Source organism: Thermobia domestica, chromosome 9 (genome assembly GCF_964235325.1).
Source record: "Thermobia domestica chromosome 9, izTheDome1.hap1.1, whole genome shotgun sequence".
NCBI lineage: Eukaryota > Metazoa > Arthropoda > Insecta > Zygentoma > Lepismatidae > Thermobia > Thermobia domestica.
Genome location: NC_137462.1, coordinates 37,562,199 through 37,581,625, shown reverse-complemented (window position 1 = coordinate 37,581,625; position 19,427 = coordinate 37,562,199). Strand labels below are relative to the sequence as shown.

Genomic DNA, 19,427 nt, shown 5'->3' with positions numbered 1-19,427 from the left:
AGCAGAGACGGTATGTTTTATTATGATTTTGACTCAACATACCGGATATTTAAATATTGTCTTGATCACTGAAAAACCAGAGATGGTATGTCCTCATTACTGAAAAACCAGAGGCGGTATGGCATACCACTGCATACCGTCTCACTTCGACCACTGCTATTGCTACCAGAAATTGTGAGTTTACTATTTCCGGTTTCACTGTTAAATTCGCGTAACATGAAAGTCTTCCGCAGTTTTACAATGTATGCATAGTAGGGTGTAAAGATTTGCAGACAGCATTTATGCATCGAGTTTGTCGCGCGAGCAACAACGTTCTCTGATTCAAGAGCAAATCGTGTGAACCTAACTCGGAGGAAGGATTGATCTGTGTGAAGACAATGGGCTATTTATGCACGTGCGGTTTGTCGTACGATTTAGCCAGTGTAGCCATTGCCATGTTGTGATCTAGCTTTGTATTAAATAAAAACAAATGCATTTCGCGATCTTTCTACGTTTCCTCGTCTGTCTCCGACAGAACAGGCGCGAGTCATGAACTTTACAAATCGAAGAAGCGCGAAAGTGGGATTCATGAGTAGTGTTGGTGGCAACACTGTCTACTATTTTCTTGGACCAGATATTGTACGAGAAAATATATTATTTTCTATTGCTATTTATATACTATTGCACGGTATATTATATTATCTATATATTATTTTGTCTATTTAGTAATAATTTAAAATAGATTATTCATTTTACTGTCTAAAATTTTCTACACTGGTATTTATTGGTATTGAGCGTTCATATTTTTTAATGGCCTGGGTCAGCAAAATATTAAATACAACACTGACAGTGGCGTATTTAAGGTGGTGGCTATTGGGCTCAAGCCCCCCCCCCCCCGAAATAGATTGATTTATATATAGCATATATAATAACTATATACCTACATAGACCCAGCGTATATACACCCACTTAGGAGAATGTACATTCATGTCTAAAATGAGTCTCGTATATCTATAGTTGTCTTCTTGTAAGAATATAATTTGATAATGATTTTGCAGAGTACTTTTAATACTGATACTATGTGTATAAGCCGGAAATGTATATTTGTGGTAAATTTCATAGCAAAAGAATTATAAATACGAAAATTAGAATGAGTAAAACAAAATGTTGCTAAATGGATGAGAAAATTTTATTTTCGTTTTATTGTTCTTATTTACTTCTCTTTTGACATGAAATTTGCCACATATATATCTTTGCCGATTATACACATACTAACATTATAAGAAATACCCGGCGAATTCTTTATCAAATTATATTCCTACACAACATATTTATAGACATGCGACAATAATTTTGGACATGAGTGTACATAGCTTCCCCGAAACAAAATCCTAAGTACGCCACTGGGTATTGGTAATAATTTTTCTCTTTTTCATGTCTGCTTAAATGTTTTAATTTCAGCACGGAAGGTTTTAAAGTTGTTCAGTCTCCAGAAATGTAGCTACATTCTTATATTCATATTTTAATGCATTTCTTTTTAATCCATGCTCTATCGTAGAAGGAATCAAGGATTCCCCTTGAGTGCGCAACTGACGTGGACGAAAACAAACAATGGTGAAGAATGGGCTTTGACTACGTATTTATGTAAAGATCTGTTAACAAGGCACTATCCCGTAACTGGTAAACAACATTATATTTATTTATCCGTGTAAGCGGACACAATGGCTTCTAATTCTAGCTTTGAGTGATATTAACGGATGTCAAGTTACGTAATTATAAGGAAGTATAGTTCTTTCTAACAATCCAATGAATACTGTTTAGCATTTGAAAGCAGTGAAGAACAAAGCCCATAAGAGAGAGAGAGAGAGTTAATAACGAAGCCGCATGGTGGCAGCACATTTCGTTACACCTCTTTATCTTTCGTTGCTTGTATAGTGACTTGTGATTGGGTTTACTGTAGTCGACAGTGGCTGACGAAAGGTTAAGCTGAGCAGTGTGCAGTGAGCAAGGGTGTATCTGGCAGTCGTGTTTGTATAGTTGTGCGATTTGCAAAAGTGTGTTTCGGTGTTGTTTTCTGTTTATTTATTTCGCGGTGTTGTTTTCAGTGTAGCAACGTGTTGTGAAGTTATCACACATTATTTTGGTAAATATTGGTGTTGTGTTGGTTCCTTTTCATGTAACACAAAAAAATATATATGAAGATGGATGTTTCTGACAGAGAAAATGAATCGAAATTTCGTGAAAGAGTAAGAAAAAGTGGCCGCGGGGAAGGAAGTCAGTTTGCTAAGAACAGTAGATCACCTCCTTTAGCCATAACGGTGACAGAAGCAGACGACGATAATGAAAGGGACCCCAATAACTTGAACAATGGTGAAGAAAGGGTGCTGCTTACACCAGCAAATATGCAGATAGTGGTGTCTCCTGTTGGGGGAGGTCTTGCAAATGGAAAGGCAAGGAACGGAAACGCCGTTGTAGCGAACAATAGCTATAACAACCACTTGTTGAAGCGAGCGCAAAACGGAACAGTTCCAAAATTCGTTGTTGAATCAGCGAGTGATGAGACTGAACAGCAACAACAAGAACATAATACTAATACTAGTACATCGAATCCTGTAAACTCTTCATCGGCATCAAACAATACACAACAACAACAAAATAATGTTCAATTTACAACACAAACCACCACAATACCAACTAGTGGAGGCACTTATTTTCTGTTACCCAGCGAAGCATTCGCAAATACTGGTTTATACACACACCCGGCAAATCAGTTGACAGTTACAAGCATTAGGTCGTTAAGATCAGCGAATTCATTTATGGGGACAGATGATGGTCAAGGAGGCGTAGGAGACCCTCTCTTGTCGCCGACATGGAACGCTTTCGCTTTTTCTGACCCTTCAGCTCAGCTGACCGTGCAATCCATAGCATCCATCGGAATGGGATCAACAGATGGGCGGAAGTTGTATCTGAGACGCGTGCCTACAACCGCTTCCGAGCTTATGAACTTCGTCAATCCTAATGTGTAAGTACATTTTTTTTCTTTCTTTTAACGTAGTTATTATGAAAGGCTACGTACGGGCTTTAGTCTAGCTTAGATTTTTTTTTTTTTTTCCTTAGTAGCATGACGAACATTATTTTGGTGTCGACACTCACGTCAAAGCCACGAATATCGTTGTATATACAGTATGTTTTCATAATTAATCATTAAAAAAAAAAAAATCCTCGTGCGCTACGTAAACAAAGTCAAAGTTTTAGTAATTTTAACGCCTGTAATCTGAATTTCTTCATTTGGAAGCTTAGGAAATTCGTGACTGCTTCTAGAGAGATTTCGGAAGAATTTTTTTCCTCCGGGAAAGATGTGTATGTGTATATATATATATATGCATGTATGTGTGAGAGAAAAGAGAGTAGTAATGCGAAAAATATTGTAGCATACATTGAGCGAGATCGGAGATATTGTTTCAAAAGGGGGGAGGAATTTCCCCGGCCATCCCGAAACACATCGTTTTTATTGATAGGTAGATATTGTCAATGTGTTTACCGTGAGAATACGATTTGATTCTAACATTTCCAAGTCATAGATTTGAAACAGTGAGTACTTCTTGAAAGAGGGAAATTACATCAGGTATGTGCTTTCAAAACAAAAAGAGAAAACAATAAATACTGTATAAACGGAATGTTGAATTGGTCGCTAGGATTGACTAAATAGGAGAAAACTCCGAAAAAATAAACCAAGTAGATGGATAACCAAAATTTAAGTCGCGAGTTTTCTGCACTCTTATAACCACTGTGATCGCGACGTCCTTATCTCCCAAACTGATTAAGCGAAGTTTATCATTTAATGTGGCAATTTATCTTTTTGACGTGTGCAAATCACTATCTGTATACTGAAACCATTTGTTGTATCTCTAATCCAATTGAGTTGTCAATCACTGATCCAGTCGATCTGTACGCTACCTCTGCGCAAGTTCCTTAGTTTTCAGTAGGGATGGCCTTTTTTGAAACATCTGTTTTTCGATTTTCGGAAATTTCGTTTTTTGCTTTTTCGAAAAAAATTTCGTTTTTCGAAAAATTCATTTTTCGAAAAAATGTGGCCATCCCTAGTTTTCAGTGCTCAATATATCTTTGTGATTAGTATAGGAAAGAGACTGTCCAGCGTTTTACCATACTAAGACTTTATGATTCTACTGTCTTAGTGGGCTAAGTATGTGAGCTTAGAACATGCTGTCGGAAGGACGCTCAGAAATCAAGACAATAGGCCTATATCAGCTAATATTATAAAGGAACAATGCGGTAGCCAGTTGATTTTTAAAATACCATTTGAAACATATATTTGCTTAGCCCGTGTAAGGGAAGGGAATAAATTTGTTTTCAGTAGAGTTGTTGATTAAAATGTATACGAATCTCGAACTCGTAAAAATTTCCACCCGGAAGGCCGAAATGGGCAGCAATTCTCCACGAATGAGCATACCTTTCAGCAGCAAGGATATATAATACGTGAACCTACAGCTTAACGTGGAATCCGAATTATATGAGCTTCCGCCGGAAGTCGAACCCGGGTCTCCACGCCAAAAGCGGTACGCTGTCCACATAGCCAGGAGGGAGCTCGTAATTAAATATTGAATAGTAAGCTATGCTGAAGGAAGTACAGGTATTTCAAAATAACATTGACAGCGTTTGGGAGATGATTCCTGACACCAAGGTAAGGCAAAAAGTATAGACCAACCTGGGTGCACAATGCATCCTTTCGGAATTATAGACTGCCGAAAACATGAAAAAATAAACTTTAAAGGTCTACAGGTCCAAAACTAGGGCTATGTGACCTACCTACCGTAGGCGGGTGAAGACTTCACTTAGGAACTAATATGTGTCCTATCCAAAAATACATGTTTCAGAATCCTATCCTACTCACGCAACAATTTTTATACAGGGAGTTTGGCTGCGGGCATATAATTTGAGTTGATTTTAACGTCCCTTTTCAGCAGCGAGACTATATGAGACGTGAACGTACTGATTAACGTGGAATCCGAACCACATGAACTCCCGCCGGCATATAATTTGAAGTACTCACCAAATACCTCTATAGAAATTGTTACGGAAGTACCACATGATTGTGATACTTGGATATTTAGATAGAGCACATACTAGTTCTTAAGTAAAGTCTTGATCCGACTACGGTAGATCCCATAGTTTTGGACGTATGGACCTGTAAATTTCATGTTTTCGGCAGCCTATAACTCCGAAAGGAAGCATTTTTGAACCCAGGTTGGTCTATATTTTTCGTCTTATCTTGGTGTCAGGAATCACCTCCCAAAAGTAGTCGGTGTTGTTTTGAAACACCTTGTATATGGCCTGGTTGTACTTCTTCGTTTTCTCCTTTTTTTAAATTACATTTTGTTTTCGGTTCACGCAAAGGACCTAAAGTTAAAAAAAAAAGAAAGAAAGACCAAAAACTCCAATTATTGTCGTAGCGTTGAAATTTTAAGAATTACGTTTTCCGACTTCTAATAACAGGAAATTATTTTATTTTAGTTTTTAATAATGGTAAAAGTATTTTTAATTTAACTTTCCATGGTTATACCCTGAGGCTAAGGGAGGCTGTAATAATGAGATAGGAACGGGAGAATTCTAAGAACCCCCCACGCTAGGGCTGTGCGATATCCGGTTTTGAATATCGAACTTCGATATCGACCAAATATCGAAAGTCAATCGATATATCGAATATCGAAATATCGAAGGTTTGATAATATATCGGTCGATAATATCGAAGTATCGAAAAATATCGAAATATCGAAGTGTCGAAATATCGAAAAATATCGAAATATCGAAGTATCGAAGTGTCGAAATATCGAAAAATATCGAAGTATCGAAATATCGACGTATCGAAAATATCGAAGTATCGAAATATCGAAGTATCGAAAAATATCGAAGAAAAAAATGCTATGGATATTAGAAAGTAGGGCATGACAGTGCTTGCTTCTAAGCTTTCCAGCCACTTTCAGGGCCAGTTCTAATAAAATGTCTCGATATCTCTTAACCGTCAGATAAGGCAAACCGTCAGATGTGAGGTGAAAAATTTTCTTCTATATTTTTCCGGAAAATTTTCCGATTCATAAAAACATACTCCACGTATTCCTTTATCGTTGTTTAGCCGTGATGTGAGGTGGAAAATTTTCTTCTATATTTTTCCGGAAAATGTTCCGTTCTTAACAAATATCAGTGATCAAGTAACAGTTCCTCAGTATTCATAAAATTTATTGAAATCATGTATAAAAATGTTAAAAAGTGAAAGATCGTTTAAAGAATCTGAAAATTTTCATGGCTCACACAATTTTCAGTACTATGTAGGAACAAGTGAAATAATGTTTCATAAATCGAAATATTTTGAGTCTTGTATGCAAAAATTGAAGAATTTTTTATGAGTCGGAAAATTTTCGTCATTTTGAAGCAAAAAGTAAAACAACTTTTTGTGAATCGGAAAGTTTTATTGCTCTGTAGAAACAAATGTAAGGAATTTTCATGAATCGGAAAAGTTTTCATCACGATGTAGAAACAAGTGAAAACACTTTTCATAATCCGGACAGTTTTGGCTATTATGTATAGTGATGTTAGGTGGGAAATTTTCCACTATATTTAACTGCACATTGAGATATACGATTCCTGTAGAGGAAAATTAGACAGCAACAAATTATAATTTTCCAATTAGATTTCGGGAACCAAAAAAATTTCTAATATTTCAAGTTGGGAAGTAAAAATTTACGTAGTGCTTCTCTCTCAATCTCTCTCTCTCTCTATTATATCTACTTATTTATAAATGTTGCAGAATGTAAATCTATAAAACTAGTAAAGCTATGAGAAAACAGTCTTATGCGTATTAAACTGACGAAATCTAATATTGTAAGATCAAAGGTTGATTCTGAGGGAAGAACGCATTCAAGTTTTTGAAACATTCTTGAAATGAAAAATCATTAGATTTTCACTTCATGAAACTTTTTAAGACAATATTTATTACCAATAAATTTTATGGCTAAACAACGATATATGAATAAGTGGAGTATGTTTTTATGAATCGGAAAACATTCATGACTTTTAATAAATTGAAATTTTAAATAATAGAATGGGATATTTGTACTCTACGAAGTCATGTTCTCTGCACTTGGCATACACACATACACACACACACAGAGAGAGAGAGAGAGAGAAAGAGGAGTTGAATTGAGTTGATTTTGAGTTAACGTCCCTTTCAGCAGCGAGACCATATAAGACGGGACCAACTGATTAACGTGAACCGAACTACATGAGCTCCTGCTGGGAATCGAAGCCAGGTGTTCCATGCCAAAGGCGCGTATGCTAACCGCTTAGCAACGAAGGAGCTCGCAGATGAAAAGAGAGAGAGAAACACTGTGTAAAATTTTACTTCCCAACTTGAAATATTGGAAACTTTTCCGGTTCCCGAAATCTAATTGGAAAATTATGATTTGTTGCTGACTAACTTTCCTCTACAGAAATTCAATTTCGTAGCTGAATGTACAGTTAAATATAGTGGAAAATTTTCCACTTAACATCACTATACATAATATCCAAAATTGTCCGGCTTATGAAAAGTTTTTCCACTTGTTTCTACATCGTCATGAAAATTTTCCGATCTATGAAAATTCCTTTCACTTATTTCTGCAGAGCAATAAAACTTTCCGATTCATAAAATGTTGTTTTACTCTTTGCTTCAAAATGACGAAAATTTTGCGACTCAAAAAAAGTTCTTCAATTTTTCCATATAAGACAGAAAATATTTCGATTCATGAAAAATTGTTTCACTTGTTCCTACATAGTACTGAAAATTATCTGAGCTATGAAAATTTTCAGATTCTTTAAACGAACTTCCACTTTTTTACATTCCTGTACATGAATTCAACCAATTTTATGATTACTGATGAATTGTTACTTGATTGCTGATATTTTTTAGAACGGAAAATTTTCCGGAAAAATATAGCGGAAAATTTTCCACCTCACATTATTAATGGTATACTGACATGCAAGTCTATTTGTCTATATTACATCACTAATTTCTTTAAGCAGAACTGATTGAATTATTTGGTATATAGTAAATTGTAGCTATCATTTTTATAAATATTAAAATATTTGTTTTTTGAAGTTGTGAACACGTCATAACATATTTTGAATATGACAAATATGATAATTGTATGATGCTTTACAAAATAAAAATTGGTAAGGTTTTATTACCTACTCTTAAAAAAGAATTGAAATATTGTCAGGTTTACAAAAACATGTTAGATTTCAGAAGAGTACTGTGTAGCTAATTTTTAAAGATAGCACTGTAACATTTAAGTAAGACTTCGCTTATCCAGTCCGGTGGTATAACATTATTGTTTTTTTTCTTTTTTAATGAGATTTGTGTAAGGAAGAGAAAGTTTATCTTAATTCCTACTTAGTGCAAGTTTTGAGCATTTACTTAAATTCTTATTACTATCACGATGGTGAGAATTATTTTTACGAAAATCTCATTTTCTCTTGTATATTCACTTCAATAAGTTTCCTGTTCACCAGTTATACTCAATTGTAAGAAACAAAGATTCGTAGTATGTATACTATAAAAGTTTGTGTGCAAGTTTAGTTGTAGTTCACGCAGTGGTGCCCCCCCCCCTTATGTCCATGACGCACCCCCCAATTGTCTATCCGTAGGTGTTCTTCCATGAAAAAATCTACTTTTTGATTAATTTTTACACCCCTTCAAACATATTCATATAGATTTTTATCCCCTCCAAATATTTCAATGACGCAGTTTGCGTCATAGCCCCCTCTGTGGGCACCCCTGGTTCACGTAATTTTTGCGTTTCCGACAACATAAGAGGAGTAGTATGTAGAAATTGTATAAATATATCTGGAATATTGTATAAATATATCTATTCTATCCAATTATACCAGAGTTTATAAACACAGCAGGTATTCATTATTCAGCTCTTTTCCTGTTACACAATGTCGTGTTTGAACGGCTCAGCGCCACAGATGACTGACTAACACCAAGGAAGTTTCGAGAAAACTAAGGATAAGGCTTGCAGATTATATGCGCCCTTATGGATCGCCACATTTTCTCGATTCTGGCATCATGTTGACTATATTGTTTGGGCTTTGATCATGTTTGGCACAAAGAATATGTTACAGCCATTTCAGTATAGAACTCAAAATATGCCTTGATATCAGTTATTGATCTGCGGCGCTCAGCCATCTATTTACGGGCAAACTGCACGCAACATTTTTATATTTATTTTTTGTAATTAAAACATGTTTTCTAGTAATTATGGGGACCACCTCCATTATCAAAATATCGAATGGTATCGAAGTATCGAAATATCGAAGTATATCGAAATATAGAATATCAAAGAATATCGAAATATCGAAGTATCGAAAAATATCGAAGTATCGAAATATCGAAAAATATCGAAGTATCGAAATATCGATAAATATCGAAGTATCGAAATATCGAAAATATCGAAGTATCGATATATCGATTTCGATATTTACAAAATATCGAAATTTCGATATTCACAAAATATCGATCGATCGATCGATATATCGAAGTATCGCACATCCCTACCCCACGCACACAATGTTTCCAGAACTCCAAGAACCCCCCTCCACCACAAAGCCCACTTTAGCAGGAGCTGGGGTCGAACCAGGGACCCAACGCGCCAAAAGAAAGCGTGCTACCACTGAGTTACCGCTGCTCCAATATCGTTGCTGACAAAAGACATAAGTATAAATAGATTTAGTTTTTATAGTGCTGGTTATTGCCAGGGGTGTCCACAAAGGGGGGCTATGACGCAAACTGCGTCATTGAAATATTTGGGGGGGGGGTAAAATCTATATAAATATCTTTGAGGGGGTGTAAAAATCAATCGAAAAGATTTTTTTTCATGGAAGAACACCTACGGATAGACAATTGAGGGGGTGCGTCATGGACATGAAGGGGGGTGGCACCACTGTTATTGCTGAGAAGTTTGTGTTCCTTCTAGATGTGTTCTTTCAACTGTAGGAGATAACAGACCCGGTACCCAGCCCGAAAATGTAAGAGGGGGCCGAACCATATTATAGTTCATTTGCAAGCCTGAAAATTTTATGAGGGCCAATAAAAGTTTAGGATGGCCCAGCCCCCTAGAACATCGTGGATACGGGCCTGAGGAGATACCGTATATGTTGTGATCAATTTATTTTATAATTCAATATTTTTGTCGCTTTCTTTCTCGTTAACTTTGAGAATTTTTGGTTAAACCTTCCTATTAATTAGTGTCTTCTAAAATATAGAATATATAATAATGAAATATTTCAGCCTGCTGATTAAAAAAAAAAAAAAAAAATAATGTCTTTGAGAGTCCGTGTAGTGTAAATCATGACATTGAGTGTATTTTAAAAATGAGTTTAATTTTCCTAAGTAAGGGAAGACTAACATTTATTATTTCTGGTTTAAGTAGATGTACCAGTACTTTTCAGTGTGCGTGACTGATTTTTAGCTGGATGCGTTTCGCAACCAATGGCATTCAGGAAGTAATTCTACAGAGTTCGTCGCTCCCGAAAATAAAAATGTAATCACAAGGTTACGTTTGAGTCTCATGCGACCTCCATAATACTTTTCCCATGCAGTAATATGATAAAAGACAGTGGGACATCACCAATTACTAGGTTTAGAGGATATGGTGCTTTTTCTTGAGTCTGTTTCACATGTAGCGTTCGCTGCTTTTCCTGAAGCTCGGGATCTGTACGTATTTGGTATTATATGTCTTGATAAACGCATATTTCAAACGAAGGCATGAGAAAGGGAATGCCAAGGCCTATATTGAAGGTCTCATTCCAACATACACCGTGCATTATTAGAAATTTAAAAAAGAAAATGGTACGGACCATGACAATAAGCTTTCTCGTTCCCATTTTTTCAATTAAATCATGTCGTGTTGCAGTTATAAGTGAAATATTTATTTATGAAAGATAAACAAGTAAGTTTCCGTGATTTTATGATTAGTATTAACAATCTGTTATATGATCAATATAATAAGTTTGACTTAATTCTAATATTATTACTATGTGATTATTTGATAATTATTTATTCCAATGATACTAGAATTAAGTCATATACAATCAATGGTATTATTCTATTTTTTTAACAACCGGTTATATATATAACCATTTTATCCAGTGTATACTTGAGCGTCAAAGGAGGGCTTATAGCCCCCTAGGATCCGCGCCTGTATATATATATATATATATATATATATATATATATATATATATATATATATATATAGAGAGAGAGAGAGAGAGAGAGAGAGAGAGAGAGATAGTAGATAGATAGATATAACTCTCTTAGGAAAAAGAAAACCATACAAAGTAGGCAAAAGTAATTTCTTTGCTGGGTACCACAAGTGACAGGTAGAGACTACACAGCATCCTAATACTGTACAAGGTGCAACGAAATTAGGTAGCATTGCGAATATCTTGGAAATGAATTATCCAAGATAAATGGTTGTCAAAAGGTATTGGAAAAATCTTAATCAGCATAGATAGATAGATAGATGTAGATATATGTGTGTGTATGTATGTATGTAATGTTTAACTGAAGTAACTCTGAAATGGGTGAAGTGATATTATTGATAAGCGTAAGTTAGACTGCGTAATGATAAGTAATTCTAATTTTGATTGTATATTAAAGTAATATTAGTTAACTTTGAAAATTAGTTTGCAATTAGGTGTTTTATTGTAATGAACATTAAAACATGATTATTAAGTTACACTGTATTAACAGGAAGGCTTCTTCAAAATCGCTTCTAGAGAGAAATTTATTCTTTATTGGCATTACTGAATACTTTCCATGCCTGGCCTTGTGTAAGGCTATAATACATTGTATATAACTGCTGCCACGAAGTTGTTAATTGTTCTGGTATATCATTGATTGTATAGTTTATAGCTTATCAGATTGTTGATAACAACCGTTCCTTTATAGAGCCTGGTTTAGTTAGGTGGAAAGAGAAAGAAAACATTTTATTGAAGAGTCAAAAAAAAAAAAAAAAAGAATGATTAAAATAGTTGTAGGAAAATTCCATATAGAGTGCTGCTTGAAAATGTGATGATCGATTCTTCGTACTACCAAACGTAATTTATTTTGAGCAGATACCTGCTATTTTTAATGATTTTCATGTGCTTTACTTTGCCTTTACAGTATACAGATTAACAGATGAATTATACCAAAACATTTTAAGATTTCGTTTCTTATTAGGCTACGACAATGTGGGAAAGATGTATGAACATGACTCTGGACATACACATTTTGAATCTGTTCGTTCTTCCTTCTAAATGGCAGTAAATAAAATTATTGAGCTGAGCGAAGCGAAGCTCTTATACTCGGGTTAGCCGTTTGGTTGTCCGCGAACTCCTCCTAGACCGTTTGGGCGATCTCAACCAAACTTAGCACGCTGATAGAATATGTCGTGCTGAGTGACAACATAGGTCGAAATCAAGAATCCGATGTACCATCGAGGAATAATCACCGAAAAACGCTTCCTCCTAGACCGTTTGGCCGATCTCAACCAAACTTAGCACGCTGATAGAGTGTGTCGTGCTGAGTGAGAACATAGGCCGAAATAAAAAATCCGATGTACCATCGAGGAATAATCACCGAAAAACGCTTCCTGATTACGTAGTTTAAGCTCGCTCAGCTCATTTCATTGCAATCGGGTATATCCATTGCATTCCTAGTGTATTTGTATTCTTCTTTTACACAGAGGTGTCATTGGCTAGCGATGGTTCACTGTCACGCAGCGTTGCCAATTCATCCATTTTACAGCTAAATACATAGACGTTTTCTCATGTGTTTAACCTGTAAGTAAAAATAGCTATAATTTTGGCCAATTGTGCATTCAGATTTTAGCGAAAGTTGAATAACTTTTCCAATCAAAACGTATCTCAATTATGAATAAAAATCATGGTATAGTAGCCCTATTTTGCTATTTTGATAATCTTTCTGTTCTTGTAGTATTTACATTGACACACCACTATGTATTTTACGTGTCTTATTTATCATTGTTGCTTATCACGGGAAATGGGCTGATGGAAATTCCACTTTCCTATAGTTAGTTTTATCGCTTAATTAAATTGTGTTATGAATAGTGTTGTAAAATTTCCGGAAATTTTGAACCGGCTTGTAAAAAACAGTTTTTTTCCGGTTTCTTTCCGGAAAAATTAGAAAAATTGGGAAAATAACCAAAATCTTTGTATTAGGTTAGTTTTACTAGTAATGGAAACGTTTTTTTTTTTTTTTTTTTTGAACGCGTGAAAAATGTAAAATGAGAAATTTCAATATTGTGAATATTTTTAAAAAAGAAACATTCGAAAGTAAAATTGTTGTAATTATTCTTGAAAATTAATAGTCTGCATTTAACTCCTTTATGTGCCTTTTAGTCGTTTTACTCCTGAATGTACATTAATTACAGAACTTTTACAATTGTATACACATCTACCATCATGAAGCGTTTCTGTTGCAACAAATAGGGCTCTTGAATGAAACTGAGTTCTTAAGGTGCTCTTTAATTTTAACAAAATTACTTCTTAAAAGAAAGAGCAGTAGGCAAATTTCACTAATGCTCATGCACTGACATATAATTACTATTATTTAATATTCAAATACAGACTTCAATATAAACTTTATGTACAAAATTTCGTATGTAAACAAATACTTGTTTTTAGTGCGACAAATTATCTACATATATAAAAATTAAAGTGACTATATTTGTAACTTAACAACTCTTGAACCACCAGACTGATCTTGATCAAAAATTTTCAGCATAGATGAGGTTCGGGCCTGGGATGGACGGTACGTGACATTTGGGCGCGGACGTTTGGACCCCGCCGTTTGAGCACTGGACGTTTGGGCGCGAGTTAAATTAAAAAGTCATTATGTTAGGCGCTGAATACTACGTTCGAGTCAAGATATCACAAGGTGTCTACTGTAGTGGAAGTCCTTGAATTATACTAGATTTTGTTTTGCATACTAGAAAGACTGGAATTTCAAAATTCTAAAAAAATGAATTAACAATTAAATTTTGTACATTTAAGTTTCAACCAAAGTGTGCTTTTTATTTGATAACTTTTCAGGCCAAAGGTAAGTAGACGAGACTAGATATGACTGACTGCATTACATACACAGTGAGCCTATTCCATTAAAAACTTAAAGCAGGCCTTCTACTGTAGTTATGCAATAAGTGTGAATGTCAGACACATTTCTAGTAGCTAGATGATCAATATATGTACACTTAACTATTATTTTACACTTTGAAATCGTCCTTTTTTTCCTTTCGCCACTTTTTTTTAATGCAGATTAAATGTTTACAATGGGACGAAAATTGTTTTGATAGTTTTGATTTTTATCTATCTATATATATAAAAGAGAACGTACAAAATCCTTTGTCCGCTCATCACGCTAATACGGCTGAACCAATTTCTTTCATTTTTGGGGGGTTATTAGGATTTGGACCCTAGATGGTTTTTATCATATCACTTTAATTTTTAATTACCAGTGTCTTGAGATAATTGACCATTCAAGTGTCCATAACGTACAAATCCTTTGTTATTAGTTCATCATAGGTAAAAATAAACGTATTTATATGCAACCCGCATGACCGTGTCACTCGGCGGGTTAACATAAATGACAGGCGATATACAGCGGAAAATAGCTTGAATCTTCTGTTTAAAATTTTTTAATTGATTTGCTTATTTTTACAGACACTTTTACAATATGCCAGCACCGGGATGACCGCAGCGAAGCGGGGCGGGTTAACATAAATGACAGGCGATATAATGTTAAGATGTACTGCAATCTTCTATGGTTTTTATCATATCACTTGAAAGCGAAAAAGTAAAAATTATCTAAGTAACAAAGTTTATTGCGTTCCGGGGTGACCGCAGCGAAGCGGGGTGAACGCTGCTATCTATATATATAAAAGAGAACGTACAAAATCCTTTGTCCGCTCATCACGCTAATACGGCTGAACCAATTTCTTTCATTTTTGGGGGGTTATTAGGATTTGGACCCTAGATGGTTTTTATCATATCACTTTAATTTTTAATTACCAGTGTCTTGAGATAATTGACCATTCAAGTGTCCATAACGTACAAATCCTTTGTTATTAGTTCATCATAGGTAAAAATAAACGTATTTATATGCAACCCGCATGACCGTGTCACTCGGCGGGTTAACATAAATGACAGGCGATATACAGCGGAAAATAGCTTGAATCTTCTGTTTAAAATTTTTTAATTGATTTGCTTATTTTTACAGACACTTTTACAATATGCCAGCACCGGGATGACCGCAGCGAAGCGGGGCGGGTTAACATAAATGACAGGCGATATAATGTTAAGATGTACTGCAATCTTCTATGGTTTTTATCATATCACTTGAAAGCGAAAAAGTAAAAATTATCTAAGTAACAAAGTTTATTGCGTTCCGGGGTGACCGCAGCGAAGCGGGGTGAACGCTGCTATCTATATATATAAAAGAGAACGTACAAAATCCTTTGTCCGCTCATCACGCTAATACGGCTGAACCAATTTCTTTCATTTTTGGGGGGTTATTAGGATTTGGACCCTAGATGGTTTTTATCATATCACTTTAATTTTTAATTACCAGTGTCTTGAGATAATTGACCATTCAAGTGTCCATAACGTACAAATCCTTTGTTATTAGTTCATCATAGGTAAAAATAAACGTATTTATATGCAACCCGCATGACCGTGTCACTCGGCGGGTTAACATAAATGGCAGGCGATATACAGCGGAAAATAGCTTGAATCTTCTGTTTAAAATTTTTTAATTGATTTGCTTATTTTTACAGACACTTTTACAATATGCCAGCACCGGGATGACCGCAGCGAAGCGGGGCGGGTTAACATAAATGACAGGCGATATAATGTTAAGATGTACTGCAATCTTCTATGGTTTTTATCATATCACTTGAAAGCGAAAAAGTAAAAATTATCTAAGTAACAAAGTTTATTGCGTTCCGGGGTGACCGCAGCGAAGCGGGGTGAACGCTGCTAGTATTGGAATGTTAATTTAAAAAAAAAAGTGATACCAGAAATACGGCATACTGCAGTACCTAAACTCAATGTCTTAGACACCCTGTATTAATATCTTTCCCTCAACTCGATTAGGATTTTTAGATTTCTGGGCATCTAAGGCCATTTAGCCTATCATGTTTGAGGGTACACACTATCCGTGGAAAGGGAAGGAAGAAAGCGGCCTGGGGCTTATAAATTAGGTACCACCCCGGCATTTGCCTAATGTGAATGAGCAAAACCCAGGAAACCCTCACTAAGGGTGGCTGGCCTGAAAAGGCGTGTTACACTTTTTCGACCGAGTGCCCCCACCGGGAATCGAACCCGGGACCGCTCGCACCGAAGGCCGCTACGTGGGGCCACTTCCCTCAACTCGAGTGCGCGGAAATAGTTCTTTATTGGACTTCAGGAAGAGAAAAGTTTGGCAAACGTAATACGAAAGAAAACAAATTTTAACATTCATAAGTATGTAATTATTAACTTTTATTTAAAAAAATACGAAGATTAAATCAATATGTTTTAATTAACATTAAGAAAATTATTAACAGTTCGTCTGTTTTTTTCATTTCCTAGCTTTCTTATATAATACAAACATTAGATCAACATGTTGAAGTACAAGAATCGTGAACAAGCAAAAAATCAATCCATGACGAGGTTAGGCAACAAATGCCACAAACGCATTAAACTGTTTAATTTAGATAAATAAATAAGATAGACATAGAAAATTTATAGATAAATGAGGTGAGATAAAGATAGAAGTGTACGAAATGTATATATATATATATCGATTCGCGCTTAGTTTTTCTGTGCCTAGCTTACTTTATATGTCGCAAATTGTGATTTTTACTATGTACTCGCGCCCAAACGTCTGGCGCCTAAACGGCTTTACGCCCAAACGGCAGCGCCAAAACGTCCGCGCCCAAATGGTGGCGCCCAAACGTTCTGTCCCGGGGATGGATTTCACCATTTCAGTTTGAAAGTGCAACTTGGAGGAAGGAAGTGCGGATATGTATTGAAAATTACCGATCTTAGTCTCGAACTCATAGTTTTCGGAGTTGCTGACAGCGTGGGAAAAGGGGAGGGGAGATACATAAAATTATCAAAAGTGACCGATGTTAGTGTCAAATCCATAGTTTTCGTGGTTGCTGAGATGAACAGTAACACTTCCGATGCTGTTTAAATAAAAATTCAGGCCCGCAACTTACGGGAAGGATATATATATAAAATAAATGATTGAAAATGACTAGTAGTGTCTATTCCAAAGCTTTCGGGGTCGCTGAGATGAAGAGTGACACTTCTAATGCCGTTTAAATCCAAATTCAGCGCCTTGACCTGGGAGCGGGGAAGAGGGGAGATATACAAATGATCGAAAATGACCAATATTAGTGTCGAATCCATAGTTTTGGGGGTTGCTGTGATGAACAGTAACACTTCCCAAATTCAGGCCCGCAAATTGGGTAGGAAGAGATATATAAAAATGACCGATATTAGTGTCAAGTCCATAGTTTCCGGGGTCACTGAGATGAGCGGTGACATTTCTGATGCTATTTAAATCGAAATTAATCCACGAACTTGGGGGTGTGGAGATATAAATATGATCGAAAATGACCGATATTAGTGTCGAGTCCATGGTTTTGGGGGTCCTGAGATGAACATTAACACTTCCGATACTGTTTAAATCCAAATTCAGCGCCGCAACTTGGGGGAGGGAGAAAGGGTGGATATATAAAAATGATCGAAAATGGCCGATATTCGTGTCGAACCATGGTTTTCGGGGTTGCTGAGATAAACAGTGACACTTTCGATGCTTTTTAAATCCAAATTCAGCCCCCGTTAGTTACTCCTAAAGAGAAAAAAGTGACATGTAAAAGTAATTGAACATGACTGATAGTTTGTGCTAGTGCCGATTTCATAGATTTCGGGGTCCCTAAGTTCCTTGGTGACACTTTTGGTACCCTTTATACCCAAAATGAAACGTATTCTCCCCGTGCGAAGAACGGATATTCTGTTAGTCTTTAGTAATAACGAACGAAAATTTTACATGTTAAATCCTTTAATATATTTGTCGTTGCTCAAATTTACGCACTTGTACGGTGTATGTGTGTATATGTAAATAAGATTCTCTCTCTTTTTGAGTTGTTCGAAAAATATAATTACAAATAACAAAGAGGGATTTTTATCAAAAATCAGAAAACTAAAAGACAAAATTAAAAGCTGTTGCTTGAAGTTTTTTTCCTGCTAGCGAAATACGTTGTATACACATATGCTGCAGACACGTTACAGCAAATAAGATTAGTCTCAGGAGAAGAAATAATTTTTAAATTATATTTTCAGGGTTTTGCCAATATTTCCGAACAAAAGATTTTTTCTAACGGGTTCAAAGTTTTCATGAAATTTTACACAGCACAAGGAAAATACGTATCTTCATAAAAATATATATATTTGATTTTAATATACTGGTATTTACTAAAATTATTCTGGTCCTGTCCTTCCCTGCCATAAACTGGTAACTTTATAAGATTACCTAAGATAATTTAAATGCGTCTATATTAATTAATTCCACGAGGGTTATATTTTAGGATCTTTTGTAGCCATAACTCCATTCTATCACGGTACTAACTTTAAAAGAGTGGTACAAATATATTTGTTGCCGCAAAATTTCCGAATTCTAATACAAGAAACATAACTGTGATCTTAGCTGTAAACTAGTAAATAAAAAATATTTTTCATTTTAAAAGCATAATGTAGCAAAATATTCAAAAATTTCAATTTTTCCCAATTTTTCCGTTTTTTGTCCAAGCTCGGGGGAAAAAAGTAAAAACCTGTTGTTTTTTTAACCCAAAATTTCCGGCTTTTATCCAGGCCTTTACAACACTAGTTGTGAATAAGAATTTTGAGTGAGCTTCGTGCCTAAGCGGTTAGCGTATACGCCTTTGGCGTGGGAGACCCGGGTTCGATTCTCGGCGGGAACTCATGTGGTTCGGATTCCACGTTAATCAGTAGGTCGACGTCTCATATACCCTCGCTACTGAACGACGTTAGAATCAAAATCAACTCAAGGATTTTGAGTATGTATAGTGTAGACGCCGTACTTTGAGTATTCTATTAGAATAGTAGTGCCTCCGAATGCAGCTAATATTACTGCAAAAATTCGCATCGAAGGAAAAAAATTCAATGAATGTGTAGGGCGTCTTTAATGTTGCGTGGAATATGTACTGTAAATACAGGGTGACACAATAAAACCTGCCACTTTTTGATCGGCTGTAGTGCTGTCAATGAAGGATTGAGAGAAGTAGGGAGTCGTTGGTTCCGCTCACCACTCTCCTACC

General features: G+C 35.6%; 1 protein-coding gene across 1 annotated transcript in view; it reads left to right on the top strand.

Annotated features, from left to right (window-relative positions):
* The first annotated feature begins 1,918 nt into the window (after positions 1–1,918).
* Positions 1,919–19,427, top strand: part of ine (solute carrier family 6 member inebriated) — a 252,301-nt gene continuing 234,792 nt past the window's right edge. Inside the window, exon 1 of the mRNA XM_081770916.1 lies at positions 1,919–3,001. Within this exon, the coding sequence (XP_081627042.1) occupies positions 2,175–3,001 (827 nt within the window). The 5' untranslated portion in view covers positions 1,919–2,174. The remainder of the gene's footprint in view (positions 3,002–19,427) is intronic.